The following is a 15,989-nucleotide window of genomic DNA, read 5'->3' on the forward strand; positions in this document are numbered from 1 at the left end:
TTTACCCCAGTCTGTTTCTGAATCAGCCTGTTTATTTTATGAAGCTTTGGTCATGTTTTAAAATATCAAGATTGTTCTTAAAATTCAGTAAAATGTTTTCAAAATACAATTAAAAAACTACAATAAACTTTTTTACATTTATGTTAACAGAAGGAATTAAACTAGTACTTAAATGTCTCAATGTCTACACCTTATGAACCTAAAATTACAAATCAAGTTCTCAACTGTACCTAGCTACCATCAGACAGCAAAAAGGAGTCCCTAACTAAGGCATTACTAGGACTCTGTCAAGTTCTTGTGGAGAATTCCCTATTGGATCTGTAACTTGTCTCCAGTGACAACAACCAATCTGAAATCTTTCACAACTGTAACTTAAGAGTGCTCCAGTTAATGCTATTGTACTTAGTACTAACAATACAACTATTACTAGTAATAATAAATAATATTACATGCAATCAAGATTAATAGCTTGAAATTCTCCCAGGGGCATGAAGAATCCCAAGTTTCATTCCCTGCTCCCAGGACTGTTTAACATCCAAAACCAATTTTATGTGCGTAAACTGGAACCAGAGGCCTTCCAAGTTAACATCTGAATCACTGCCGCCCAGATTCAGAACAGCCACGCAGAACACCACATTAATTTCAGCAAGAAATTCATGCCTCTGCAACTTCATGAATCTGCTTACCAACAAGTCTCATTCTCACTGGTGCCATGAATATTCTGCTCTCTTAAGGTGTTCTACTATACTGTAATAGGAAGGTGCAAGCAGTCACTGAGTACAACCCAGGTAACAGGGCAACAGCTAAGGAACCCTCTCATGAGGGTTACAAGAGACTGACAACCACCCAAGGAAATCAATCTGGAATCAGCAGAGGTGGATGCAACCATTCAGCTCAGGGCAGGGTGGGGGGAAGGAGTGGACACTGTTTTCTCGTCCTTCAGTCAGCAGGAACTTAACTTTGTTTGTGTGAGGTGTTGGCTGAACATGCTTACCAGCTGACGCACTGAACCCTTGACATTGAATTTGTAAACTCTGCCACTGAAAGGCATGAGACGGGCATCAAGACAGTCAATCTACTTCATGGTAGCAATTCTGAATACATACAAAGACAGAACTTTCAGTATCTGCAAAAACTTCAATGACAAAAAACTCAGAAGCCTTTAACTTTTCAGGTAGCTTATATTATAAGCAGGGACTGTGAAACCATCTATTTAATTTATATTTCAGATACCCCTTGTTCTTTAACAATGCACTGTAAGAATCTATCTTTGCAATCAAGTCGTTCTTCACCTAGGTCAGCACAGGGCTGTCACACAAGGGAGGGAGGAAGGGAGGGAGGGAAGAGAAGATGGCATTAGTATTCATTATGAAGATACAAAAGAATGAGAACAGAGCACAAGAGGAACAAGTCTTAGAGAAAAATACAGTAAGCCATCCTAGGCACAGACACTAGAAATCCCTGCTCCTCTGATCACCTGCCTTCTAGATTATCCACCCACCAATCTCATATACCAGAGCACTCTGTTGGCTTTCACCAAATATTTCTGTTTCTTCCAACTGCTACTCCCTATGCAATAATCCCACCTTGGCCAGGAAACTCCCACTCCCTCTCAAAATTACTCCAAAAACTTACTTTCTGAAAATAGACCAGAAATACACCCAACTCCTGCTCAGCTACTCGTGCTTATCAGAAGAATCTCTACACAGAACAATTAGGAATTCTCGACTACGACAAACGCATGCCATATGTCACCTTTTTCCCCCATAACCTCATTTTTCTCAGGATGAGCCCTCAAAACCCACCTCTGCCATGCTGCACACAGGAAGCTGCTGTATGATAATGGCAAGCCCAGTACCAAGTTGTTGCTAATTAGCTGAAAATTGGGCACACCCCATTACTGTTTGTACCCTAGTCTCCCACCATTACATCAACCAGTTTATATGGAGAAAGAACCGTCACTCAATATATGCTTCTTCTACAATATCTAATAATGATATTGAAAGGGGAAGGACAGGGCAAACAGATCACACTACTGTGGCTACAGGAAAGTCACTAGTTCTCTATGTACAGATAAACAGTTTCAGGATTTATGTCAATTATTTAAGGTCCCTACCCACCTACGAATATATCGACATATCTGTTAGAAACATGGGACAAAACAGAGTCAAGATAACAGTACAACAGAAGGAAGAACTACCAAGGAAACCCTACTCTATGTATTCAAATAACTGAATTGTGGGATGAAAAATGCAGGGCTTTTTTACAAAACACACCAATGAAATCAAAGAATGTGGGTCACAAGGGATCTCTGGAAGTCATCTAGTCCAATCTCCTACTCAAAGCAGGACTACTACCAGCACTAGAGCAGATCAGCCTTGGCTTTATCTCCAAGGATGGGGATTCCACAACCTTACTCAGTAAAACTTGGCCCAGGGCTGCAACATACTCCTGGCAAAAAAAGAATACTGAAGACTACTTGCAACACCTAATGAATTTAAATTGACTTCCCTAACAGTGAAGTTACAGGAAGGAAACATCCCAATTTAGCTACTCAGCCTGAAGAACAAAAGATCCCCATTCATTAATTTTAAAAAATTGGTAGCCCATATTCCACTTAGAAATGAGAAACAAAATCATCCTAACATACACAGGAAATGTATGAACGATTAGCTTTTAAGGTCTACATTTGAGCACTACTATATCTACAGTCACTAAAATTGCAAGTCTAGTTTACTGGAGACAGTTACACTGGAGAACATTTACACTGTTCACCAAGCTGTTTAACAAATTTACAAAACACACTTCAACACTGCAATATCTTTTTATTAATTCCCCATTGAAACCCAATTAAATACTTAAAATATTAACAGCATGAGAGGGTTCTATGTTAGCATTCAGAATTTTCATACAAAAAAGGTCAAAACCCACATCTACTTCAGTTTTATAAAAGCCAAGTAATGCTGTAACAGAAGCATGCAATCTCAACACAAAAAAAATTTATCTCCTGACCACTTACATTGGAGTTGGCAAAAATCGAATTTGAGTTGGCTACAGAATATTCTGCATTAGTCAAGTCTTCATTGCTCTGGTAAAAGACAAAAACAATGTTTAGAAATAATACACTAAATGAAGCTTATGTATGTCTAATACACAGGAATGCTACTTACAGATTTACTACTAGGTCCATGTAGAAAATAATTCAGCGCCTGTGGGTCCCTTAAGGGGGGAAAAAAAAAAAAAGTTACCACTTTTAGGAAGCTCTTGCTGCTAATGAAGCTAACTTAACCAAGCCATATATTGCATGCATATAAATCTGGTTTATAGTAAAAACACATTTCTTTCATTGACTCCAATGCAAAGCCAAAAGTTTATACCATGTAAGGATCTGTGTTTCTTTATCAGCCCAATTTTCAGCTGTTGACAGTATTTGCTGTCATTGTACCAAGGCATTTCAAGAAATAAACCACGTTCATCACAAAAATTTAGTTGCATTCTACTTTACTTCCCTTTATGAGGGTAATACTCATTCTCTTAAAACACAGTATTTTATGGGCAGCACATAGCACAAAACCTAAGGAAAATGCTATCACCAAACGACATCAGAACTAAACCAGATACCATCTCTTCTACAGAGATGAACTATAATGTTTGTTTAGCTCGTGTCTAAGTCAGTAGGGTATTTATGAACATGAATCTTTACCATGGTTTCTGCTACCCTTAACATAAGTTGACAAAAATTTATGCTTGCCACAGTAATAGTTCCTTGACTTGGAGAAAAAAGCAGCACCTTTTCCAAGTGACATCAACCACAGAAATAGCTGATTAAATATTATGAAATACAACTTCAATGTATTTCATTAACTTAGCACTATCACTGGATAAAACTCAGATTAAAAATCTGGTCTGACAATGAGTATTGGAAATTCAAACAAATCACAAATACATTAATGTAACTGCACATCAAGACGAAGTAAAACATTAAAACACGTTTCCTGGGATTATTTTAATACAACAATTATACAGCATTTCCCAACATGTCCATTAGCATGGAGAGTAAAATGACATGGAATGTTTTTATTTTAAAACTTCTTTACTGATTAACAAGTAATAATAAAACATTTTTGAGAAGCAGGAGATTGTAAAAAAATATTAATTCAAAATATCGCTCCTTCTCTCTTCATCATCCTAGAAGATAAAGAAGAAAGAAGTTAAAGATCTTTCAGGTTTACAACTACTCTTCCAAAACCACAAATACACCTCTACTCCTCCTTTTTTTCATTTAAAAACCAAACTGCATTCACATGTTTACAAAAAGACATGTTAGACAGTACTTGGCAGGGACTTTATGGTACAATTATGCTTACAACATAGAAGTGGTTACATATCTTTTCAAAGGAAAGTGTCATTTTCATAGGAGATTACACTAAATTTCAAGTATAAAGGAGAACAGAACTCAGTCTCATACAGGGCTCTATTATGATTACAAGTTTTATCAATAATCAGGCTGTTTAATACTAATTACACTCACTGGCTTTAAGTTATGAAAAATGCAATTAAAAATGAAGAACACTTCATCACCTCAAATATTGTCTTTAGTAAAGAAGACAGTTTAGACAGCACTTACCAAAATCAAAGATCCGATTGAAAAAAATACTGTTTTCCATTCTTCTAGATACTTAAGACAGTAATTGCTGCCAGCAGCAGGAAGAACACTAATTTTTCACACAAACACTCATGTGTATAGAGAGCACTTCATTTTCTGGACCACCTGTGAACTTGTACCAGGATCCTCTGGATTCATGCTCATGACAGAGCACTTAACTGTCCCGTGCGGTTAATTGTCATCATGATGTTCCAAGCAGGATGTGTTTTCATGAGGCCACCATCAGTAATCTTGCACAGTATACTTCACGGAATAGAACTGGAAGCCATTACTGGCAGTGGTTTTGGTACAGTAACCCCCAAATTACAGCAACCACTGTGGTGATACTTTGTTTTTTCTGAAGTTAAAGCTCTCTGTTTTTGCTGGAAGCTTTGAGTGTATGAGAAAGGTAAAAGGCCTACTTGTTTACTACATTTAAGACAGTAAAAAATTCTTATATGAAGTGGAAATGATCTATGAGACAGATGTCATACTAATTTCTGGCAGGGTTTGAACAAAGTATCACATATGACATGTTCAATTTCCTTACGTTTAAAATGCATTATGGTATATTATCTGTTCTTGAATACTGACATTAACGTTAGTCAAGGGAAGGTAACTTGTCACATACATAATCCACAAAAACCTTGCTCATGCTTCAGCTATCCTAATTTTTTTTTGAAATTCCCATATGGAATAATAAACCTCCAAATAAATCTCTTATGAAAATAATGGAAAAAATAGAACAAAACAAAATCAACTCAGGACCATTTAAAATCCCCTATTTTATTAAAATCAAGTATTTTTGAGTAAAATACTGATAAATTCTTGTTTATTGTGAATACTTAACAGTATTATGTTCTGGTTTTCTAACATTTTTATGCAAATGCATGTTATTAGCAGAAAGTAAGTATTTATCATTAAGAAAACAATTCTTTTTCCTTTAAAAATACAAGCATAGTGTTAACAAAGTATCTAGGTCCACTACTCAAAAAATTAAGATTTTTATTTTTTATTCCAAAAGAATAGTTCATTGCAATTAAGTTTGTAACAACATCTCTAGCAACACGTTTCAACACAGACTTAATGTTACCATTAGTTGAGAAGAGAATCCAGCCTCCATGCACACTTACTCCTCAGCTTCTCTTGAGGAGAATGCCATCAGTGGACAGTTGTCAGCTAGTATACACGGGGATTGAAGGCTCTGCCATACACAATCTCCACATGGAGGAAGCGAAGTATAGCTACTCATTCCATTCGCAAGTCATCTAAGTCTTGACACAGAATCACCTTCTAGAAGGTGATTTTGTCAAATTATTTTTCCCAACCTTTCTGAAAGAATTGCTTAAGGAAAACTTACCCAATAAGATCAAGGAGACAGGATTCATCATCGTCATCATCCATGACAACTAGAACAAAAAAGGAGAGGATGGATATTTGATACATATCAGACGAAAGATTGCTTTCAACAATAAACCCAATTCAGAGTATCTCAATACTTTTTATCAGTGATTATGAAGTTGACAGATGGCTACCACTGACAAAGTTCTTAAATAAACCTGCACCTTCTACAGAGGTCCACTAATTTCTCCAAAATCAGTCATGTGTAATGACACACAAAATTCCATGCAATGTTATACCATTTACGGTTGGGGTTTTTTTAGAATTTTAAATTGGACAAAGATAACTGATTAAACAGAACTTCTATGACTTAAAAGTAGTAGTAAAAAAAACCAACACTGAATGCCATCTCAAGACTCCATGTAAAATGCTTCTATAGGAATGTAAGCATCCATTCACTGGGTGCAGAGCACATTTAGCCTCCCAGTATCATGACCAACAACTCTCTTGCACACTGGCTACAGGGTCGGGTGCTGCCTGTACCAGATATGTTCCATCACTCTTTCCTCCAATCGCCATTTCATCAAAGCTTCTGTTTGCACATCCTGGTGGCTCTCCTGTTGACTGTAACTCTCAGAATGTCATCTGAGACTTTTCCCTTTTCCTTGTCAGTAACTCTCAGGATCACTTTATCCTTCCTTATTCTGCAAAGATCCCATCTAATCCACCAGTTCAATTGTCAACTGACGCTAGCATTTCCTAAACCTCTTGCTACCCCGACTTCCACTGAGTTATCCAATCTCATCTCCACAGTTATCTTCTAATCACATCAAATGATCACTGTGCACTCCACGCTTGTTTTTTTCTCAACTTTCCTTAACAAGTCTGCTATCACACCACTCAAATTTATTAATATAGTTTTGACTTTAATTCATTTTGCTTTCTCTCTCTTACTTCTTGCCAAACAGAAACCTACTCTCCCTGGCCAGATCCACTTGAATTGTTCTTCAGGCTCTCCCTCATGCAGATCTCCATAAAGATTAAGACAATGAAAGGCCCAGAGCATCTGCTATACAAGAGGCCAAGAGCACCAGGACTGTTCCGCCTGGGGAACAAAAGGCTGTGGGGGAAATCTCACCGGTGTGTATAAATACCTGCGGGGGGGGGGGGGGGGGCGGGTAAAGAATATCAAGCCAAACTCTTCTCAGCAGTATCCAGTGAATGAACAAGAGGCAAAGGGCACAAATTGAAACAAACAAACAAATCTATTTAAACATAAGAAAAAAAAAAACCACAACTTTTTTAAAAATTCTGAAGGTACTCAAATACTGGCACAGGTTTTCCAGCAAGGTTATAGAGTCTCCATCCTTGGAGATACCCAGAACCCAGCTGGGCAGAGCCCTGAGCAGCCTGCTCGGGCTGAGCCTCTGTGAGAAGGACACGGGATGAGGTGATCTCTAGACCTCCATTCTCACCTCAGCTGTCCTGTGATTCTGTAACCTCTTTCCTAAAATTTTTTTATACTCCACTGATTCTGAATCTGGTTTATACTTCAGACTAGCAGAGGGTACCCTGTCTTCTATACTGCATAACCTCATTCAGACTTTTTTCTTCCATCTCCTGTGCTTTAGCTTATAGTGATGGAGAAGCAGAACCAGGACATACATCACACCATAAGGATCCCTCAGTATCACCTCTCTGGGAGAGCAGGAAAACAAAGCACAGCTACACAGAACTACCTCAAGTGTCAACAAAATCAGCATTCATGAAGTGATTATGTGTCTTAAGAAAAATAATTCCTCCCATGATTCAGTGTTACATTTGCTCACTTTTGCACACAGCCACCAACATGAGCACTGATCCTGCTATTTAAGGTTAAGCAAATAACATGACATTTTATGTCACAAAATTTAACTGTAAATGGGCATTAGTAAGAACAAATTAATAAGCTATTACCATTAAGTGATTAGCATTCTGCTCTAACTGCACTGTTAGTACTATTTACAGAAAACTGTTATTTCCTCTAACAGCTAAACAGCATATACATCTCTCAAGAACAAAGTTTCAAGGATTGCTAGCTATCCAGAAGTGAAAATCAGCTCTATCAAAAGTCAACATGATCTTCATTTTCACACTGCATGCCTACTTTTGGAAATTCCATCCTATATGTCTATGGCAATACTGACATTGTTATTTAAATAAAATGTCTTTGCTTTACCAAGCCAAATATTCTCTGTGGTTACACTACAATAAGGGTCCAATGTTACTGAAACGTTGACCGCTCAAACAGTAGTCCTGTGGGTATTAAAACTACTAACTCAGTTTAGACAGATTTGCTAAGTTCACTAAATTTTTGAAAATCTGCATGTAACGATCAGAAGGAACTTTTTTTTTTTCATGAAAACACAAATGACAGAAAATCTTAATGGTAATATATATTGTCCACTATTCAGTCCTTTGGCTGAACCTGAGTTGGGTTTTATTAGAAAAAATAAATCTGTTGGCTTTCCTCATTTCACAAACATGATACAAGAAACATCTACCCAATACACTCTAAACTCCTACCAGCTTATGATAGACAATAAAACCCAAAACAGCTACATTTTTGATAAACACCAAGAATCATAACCAGTTCCCACCAGAAATGCATCTTCCTAACAAGCTTTAACAACATTCTTGTCATCACTAGCAGAATTCTGTACACACATGAAAAAGAAATATTATGTCACCTTTTTTTTAAATGCTGGTTTACCAAAGAGCTAATGTGTATAAAACCAAGTTTTTATGCAGCTGATCAATGCACCGTCATAAAGCCACTGAACACATTTATCATACACGGCTCTTGCTACATACAAAAGTTGTTCTGATCATCACTAGCAGTCTAAGGGGCTACATGCTCCCATACCTTGAAAACTGCAAATGAAGCACAAACAGATCGCTACTATCTTAATATTGCCACAACTGATGGCTAGGGAACGCTACATGATGCTGCACGGCAGTGCTTCTGCAAAATATCACAGGACTGACACGCAATTTAAACAGCACATATAGGGGTACGTGGCCTGTAAAAGAACACCAAGATCACAACCAAGCCACAAACCTACCTATTTAAACTAAATTCTCCCCCTATTTCGTCACATATACCCAAGATCTACACCATCACATAACTGCAGGTTTAAACCTTTTCAACTGACGCAGATTTTCAAAGAGGATTAGCGTCCTGTTAACTTCAGGAAAGCAGCAGAGGAGATGCACAATCAGACCAAGTCCTTGCACACCCAAAAGCAGCTACTCCTTCAGTCTATTTTGAAAAGAGGGCAACTTTAGCAACACATGACCTTGACACAAATGATCATTTAAAAGTGTGTTAATAAAGGCAAGCCTATCCTGTGAAGTTCTCCTAATGAATTTTCTACATCACAAATGGTAGAAAAGTTTGCTGCTTTTCTTGACAACTATATTTTCGGGTTTTTCTACACACAAGTTACACAAATTCTGTCCTCATCACTGTTAACATATAGTGGGCCAAATCAATGACTGGTGTATGAAATGCGTATTAACCATACTAAGCCAGGACAGTTTGAAAATAAAACTTGACACAATTAGTGCAATTAGAGTATTAGAGTTACATAGCCTAGATCAGTGGTCTCCAAAGTGGAGCGTGTGCAAGATCATCCATTGGGGTACAGGAAGAAAATATCAGAACCTCAGTAGTGCATGCATATAATTTGTAAAAAACTTTTACCAACACAGGTGTGCAATCAAAAACATCTGGAGACCACTGGCCTAGACTCTAAGATTGACTCACTTCTGCATCTGGATCAGTTGACAGGGGGTTCATCCCATGGGCAAGGGCTGTGGGTAGGGCTCCAGGTGAGGCCTGTCTGGGCCACTGGGGATGGCTGGAGATATTTTGGGCAAAATACAGGTTGGGAAGATTCACACAGACAGCTGTTACAATGTAGCCTAATAAATACCTAGTTATCATCAATACTGTTCTACAGTGTCTTTTTTTTTTTTTTTTTTAATTTTAAAAATCTGTTTATCATAAGTAGGCCAAACTCAGCCATGGTGGTGCATCCAACTAATTTACAAAGGGCAATCCTTACTAATTAGTCACAACCCAGCACAGATATTCCCTGTAATTTATTACTAGCAAAGCCTCTACTGTTTTATTTCACTTCCCTGCTACTGCACTGGTGAATCTAGTATATACTTCAACTTGGGTCACACATACTTGTGGAAGCAGCACTGCCTACCCCTTCTGGGAAATAACCATAGTGCTCTTTACCACACACTTCCAAACAGAATATAAGAAAAGGTGAAAGTAATAAAACTGACAAGGAAGTCCCAGCTATGCAAGCCAATCCTCTGGGGGACTGTTATTACTTGGCCTTAAAGCCTCTGCCTCCCTTTCAACACTCCCACCTACTACAGAGCAAAGACCAATAGAAGAGGAAGAGAGCAGTCCTGCTCTCCTCTCATCTACTTTCCCTGATTCAGCTCAAGGCTTTGAACAGTTGCCTGGAACAGAAAATTGATCTGACATAATACATTGATCTGTTTCCACTTGGATTAGCTTCTTGATTTGGTTCTGGCTTGCCACAGGGCCATAAAAGTGATAGTGCCAGCACGAGAGGGAATAGGAATGAGGGAGCTGGGTAGTTAAGCATGGGGGAAGGCAGCAGTGCTTCAGCCAGCTTAAAGCAATTGTTGGACTGTAGCTGCACATGTACCGTTAATACGGCCACCACTCCGACATTAGCTGCAGTGCAGGCAGTAGGCCGACAGAAGCAATTACTCCCCTCTACTCAGCACTTGTGAGCTCCCATCTGAAACACAGCATCCAGTTTTGCCATACACACCCCTTTAAAAGAAACACAGAAAAACTTGAAAATCTGGCAGGCACATGACACTAAGAAACTCTGAGGGAACTACATTTCTTCATCTTAGCCAACAGAAGGCTAACCCAGTTGCTACCTGCAGTTTGCCACTAGCTAAAAGGGTTACTAAGACAAGCAGAGTCTCTTCTCACCAATGTGCCTCCACAAGACAGGAGGCAACAGCCAAAACATGCAACACGGAAAATCCCAACCAGATACTAGGACAAACGAAGTTCACAAACACACTTCAATGGCCCTGACCAACCTGTCCTAACCTTGAAACTAGTTCTGCCTACAGCAGGGGGAGGGGGCTGGACAACCTCCCAGGGTCCTTAGCAGCCTAAATTTTTAATCACTGTGCTACACAAGCCACAGTATCATGCAACACATGCAGGGTCTACAACCTGCAGAGTTATTAAAACTGGATTTGTCCTGAAACAGTCCAACTATTCATATAGGCTTCATACACTGTACATTTTTTTTACAAATTAAAAACCAGGAATATTCAAAACCATTGTAAATATTGGTTTTTAAATTCACTCAAATTATATTCAAGCTTGTCACAAAAGATTCGTTTTCCTTTCTCAAAGTCATTTATAATTTCATACAACCTTAATACATAACTTCAGATACAAATAAGTAAAATATTTGTAAAATATTATTTTCACAGTTTGTGAAAAGCCTAAGAGAGTGTCTAGTTTAGAAAAACAACATTTAGAGCAGTAAATCCCAAAAGCATGATACAATCAACATCAAAGCTTGGTAAGCCACAAGTAAATAAATTTAACTGCAAAACTGTTGAAGAAATCTACAGACTCTTAGCTTCTACGCAACTACACAGGATCAGTTCCTGACTGGCAGCACGCTGACCCACGACTTCTGAGAGTGAACACTGCCCTTTGGAAATCAATGCTTTCAAAAAATAAATGACTGCTATAGTTACAGCTTTATAGTGGGGAACAATCAAACTTGCATGCAGTAACAGGTGTAGCACCTGAAGCAACTACTGTTTGAGTGACGAGATATGCCCACTAATCCTCACAAGATCGCTAAGACTTTGTACACATCCAGTCAGCAGGAACTCTGACGACACCTCCTTCATGCTTTATAATGGATCTGAGCCATCAAATCTTCTGTACTGTTCTGTTACTCTACACCATTCTCCACAATTTTAATCTACAATCCCAACATTAACAGTAACTTCACTATGGAATATCTGAATAAATAAATTGTCACTATAACAATAATCATCAGAACAACAAAAATAGAAGAAATCAAAGTTACTCTAATAGTCATTGTAGAGCATGATATGAGCATGCTACAGCAAATTTATGACATTTTTATCCCTCATATCTTTTTTGAATACAGATGTAAGATAGCTCTATTAACCAGCATATATACAAGCATCCATCCCTTTTTAAATTACATCAAAGGATCACAGGAGCGTTAAGTGATTCCACACTGACTGCAGAGGCAAAATGCCCAGAGTCAAAGTCCTTCCCTCACAAATTTCCACACTATGACTCCCATTCATTTTCACAGTGCTAATACTTCACTCAGTGTGCTTCTGAACCGGGGGGCAGGGGGGGGGGAGAGAAGGCATTTAAGCATTTTACTGCATATTAGGTACTGCACATCATTTAAGAAGTATGCACTCCAGGTTGCTAAGGTGCTGTAACCACTGCCTGCCTTACACTGTCAGTTCTCTCTCCAGTTCCTAACAGGCAGCCTTGGCTTCACTGAAGGAAACTCAAACTACACGGGAACCAGACCTCATTTGCATTCTCTGCAACACAAGAGTGTAAGAAAGGAATATAAACTCAAACCCCTATTACCATGTATTTTATTCTTAAATTTCAAGTCGTGCTACTTTTGAACAATCTAGTATCTTGCAAAGCAGACAATTTCAGATTCTTACAACTAACCAAGTATGTGTTTTATGACCAACCTAAGAGCTGCTCACCACATCAAGCCCTTTATTTTCAAGAAACTGATTTTTACACAGACAATACAAAAAAAAATAGTATTAAGAGGTATTTCCACCTCCTCCCCTCATTACTGCAAAAAATTATGTACAGCGGAATAATGACACGGTATTTAATGGAAAAAGAGGTAAATATTGAAAAACCTGACTGCAAATTAAAATCTCACTCTCAATTTTACTCAGGCAAAATTATCAGAAAGTTGCCATTTCAAGACAACAGCAGTAAGGAAGGAAAATTAATTTTAAAAATGTACAACACGAAGATTTAACTCCTCAGTTGTAAACCATTCTCTGCTTACATTCTACAATATGTAATTATTCCTTATGAATACTTTCTCTTCCAGAGTAATCAACAAAAAACAACTACTATTCTGTTGCAAAAATCTACCAGAAACTGTGCTCTAAAAAAAGAGCTAACAAAGAAATTTAGAATTCTAACCTAGTAACACAGTGCAATCGTGAACTTTTCTATATACACGCAAATGTGTTTTCATTCCAAGATATCTGAGTTGTACTTTTAAGATGAACTCACAGTGTTTGAAATCAGCTGTGGAACTGAATTTAATCATCAGTATTTCAAAGACATCTGTATGCAACAGAGTACAAGAAGAAATCTGTAATTTTAAATACTCAGAAGAAAGATGAAAAACTATTCAAAAAAATAAGAACTATTCAGGAATCAAATAGCAACAAGAAAAGAAACACAAAAGTGTTATCTCTCATGAATTGCTAGGTGTGGCATTATGCATCCTTCTGGTTTCTAAGATCTGGCAGTAGATGAACACCTAAGAGGGCGGGCAGAGTCTTCACACAACTGTGAAGTACCAGCTTCACATACAGAAGGGCAAATAAAAAAACACACATTAAAGCACAGACAACCTACAATAGGTTTTTTATCCAACTCTTAAATTTTATTTCTCTTTAGTATACGATAAAAAAAAATTCTTGAGTTTGGCAAATGGAGCAACTTATCAAGCTTTCAAAGAACAGTGATATTTTGATATATTAATAAAAAAATTGAAACGTGCAATTCAACTGTTAACAGTATGTATGACATTAAAGGCTAATCCAGCTACAGTCAAGCACACCAAGTACATGTATGAACCCCCAGTGAAGCTGTCTAAAATCTGTTCTCCCTCGGCCACACGTTTGGCATCAAATTTCTAACATATTCAATACAATTTTTTCCTACTTCTTCCAGAGCTGCTCTTGGCAAGGCCAAAATCTTGACAAGACTTTCATCTGGAAACAGATTTTTTTTTTTTTTTTTTAAATCACATAGAGGAAATCCAGAGTAACTAACAGCCTGGAGGTCAGGATACTTTCCTGCCCCATGGGATTCACCAGGTTGAACACTCAGCTCAGCCCACTTCCCCAGCAGTGACTATCCTCATCACTATGCTACAGCCTATTTTGGGCTCTGTCTTCTAAGCTGCTCCACCGCATACACAATTCTTCAGGAATCTCAATATTCATAAAACATTCTGAAAGGTCCTTTTATACCCTTAGGTTTCATCCCGTAAGAGGAAAAGAAGAATGTGTAATCTCAACATTTCATTAGGAAAGAAATGTTCACCTGCCCAAAGGAAGTTAGATGCTACTAAGTATTTCTAGAAACTACTGTACACAGTAACGCAGGCTATTAACATACATTATTTGTGCAACAAATGTATTCAACAAATGTTGAGTCAGTTCTTTAGATGTTTTTACCTTGTTTCTACTAGAGAATACCTAGTATCATGTCTCATTCTGTGCATATAATTTCAAAAATTCTGAAAAAAAACACTTGTGCAGTCCCAGAATGTAACTTCCTTATGAACTGATCATTTCTCAATTAATTTATAAATGAACGTCTAATTAATACCTTTTCATTGCCACTCCAAACACGAAAAAAAGGTTACCTTGTCACAGGGATGATTCATACAAGCTAGTATCAGCTAACAAATGCCAACAATTAAAGCTGAATGGAGATTTATACTCCTTTCATTTATTATGTTTGGGAAATTAACTGAGATTTCAATACAATTAATTGACAGATGTGTAACTAATTGTCATGTTTTAACCCCAGTTGGCATCTGAGCCTCACACAGCCACTCACTCACTCCCCCAGTGGGATGGGGGAGAATCGAAAGGGTAAAAGTAAGAAAATTCCTGGGCTTTTAATTAAACTAAAGACAGTTTAATAAGTGAAGTAAAAGCTGCTCACGCAGCAGAGGAAGACAAGGACTTCATTCACCGCCTCCCATGGTCAGGCAGGTGTTTGACCATCTCCAGGACAGCAGGGCTCCATCATGCATTAACCATTACTTGGGAAGATGGAACAACGTTAACTCTAAACATCCCCCCCCTCCCTTCCGCTTCCCCCAGCTCTATATGCTGAGCATGATGCCATACTGTGTGGGATGTCCCTTTGGTCAGTTGGGGTCAGCTGCCCCAGCTCTGTCCCCTCCCAGATTCTTGTGCTCCCCCAGTCTACTCTCTGGTGGAGGTGCTGTGAGAAGCAGACAAGGGCTTCACTCTGTGTCAGCACGGCTCAGCAATAACTAAAACATCCCTGAATGACCAGCACTGTTTCCAGCACAAATCCACAACATAGCCCCATACTAGCTACTGTGAAGAAAACAAACTGTACACCAGCCAAAACCAGCACATTAATTCAGCAGTGCAGTCCATATCAACACCCCCAAAACCAAACTGAAAATCCTCCACACTGCCAATCTTGTCCTTGTTGAAACCAATGCACTGCTGAAGCCAGTGGAGATTTTGCCACCTACTTCAGTGGGGCCGAGTGTTTTCTGTAGTTGACACATCTCAGTAAATTCAAGCTTCAACACCAGATCTTTAAATTTCACACTCAGATCAAGTTCACAGTAAAACTACTACAAGTTCCACTTGAGACAAGGCATAAGATCAGCCCTTACAAAAATAATCAGTCTCTTGCAATGAAGTTAAAACTTTCTCCCTGGACACCCCTCTCTTCACCACCCTTTCTTAATACCTGCTATGAAAGAAAGGCTATTGTATCAAGTTTTGAGAGTGATTTGCTACCTTTCTTTTCCTTTTAGTAAGCTTTCCCTTACTTAAAGTAACATCAGAAGTAGTTCTAGAACATTTTAAAACTAGTGCAAGAAAATAA

General features: G+C 38.2%; 1 protein-coding gene across 3 annotated transcripts in view; it reads right to left on the reverse strand.

The window, feature by feature from the left end:
- The window catches only part of BICRAL (BICRA like chromatin remodeling complex associated protein), a 43,311-nt gene that overhangs the window by 11,901 nt on the left and 15,421 nt on the right, over nt 1-15,989 (reverse strand). For all 3 annotated transcript variants that reach the window (XM_074897129.1, XM_074897127.1, XM_074897128.1), the window contains exons 2-4: nt 6,006-6,054; nt 3,171-3,219; nt 3,020-3,088 (exon numbers count right to left, since the gene is read on the reverse strand). In XM_074897129.1, coding sequence (XP_074753230.1) covers nt 3,020-3,088; nt 3,171-3,219; nt 6,006-6,049 — 162 coding nt within the window. In that variant the 5' untranslated portion in view covers nt 6,050-6,054. The remainder of the gene's footprint in view (nt 1-3,019; nt 3,089-3,170; nt 3,220-6,005; nt 6,055-15,989) is intronic.

This window comes from Athene noctua, chromosome 1 (assembly GCF_965140245.1).
Source record: "Athene noctua chromosome 1, bAthNoc1.hap1.1, whole genome shotgun sequence".
Classification (NCBI taxonomy): Eukaryota; Metazoa; Chordata; class Aves; order Strigiformes; family Strigidae; genus Athene; species Athene noctua.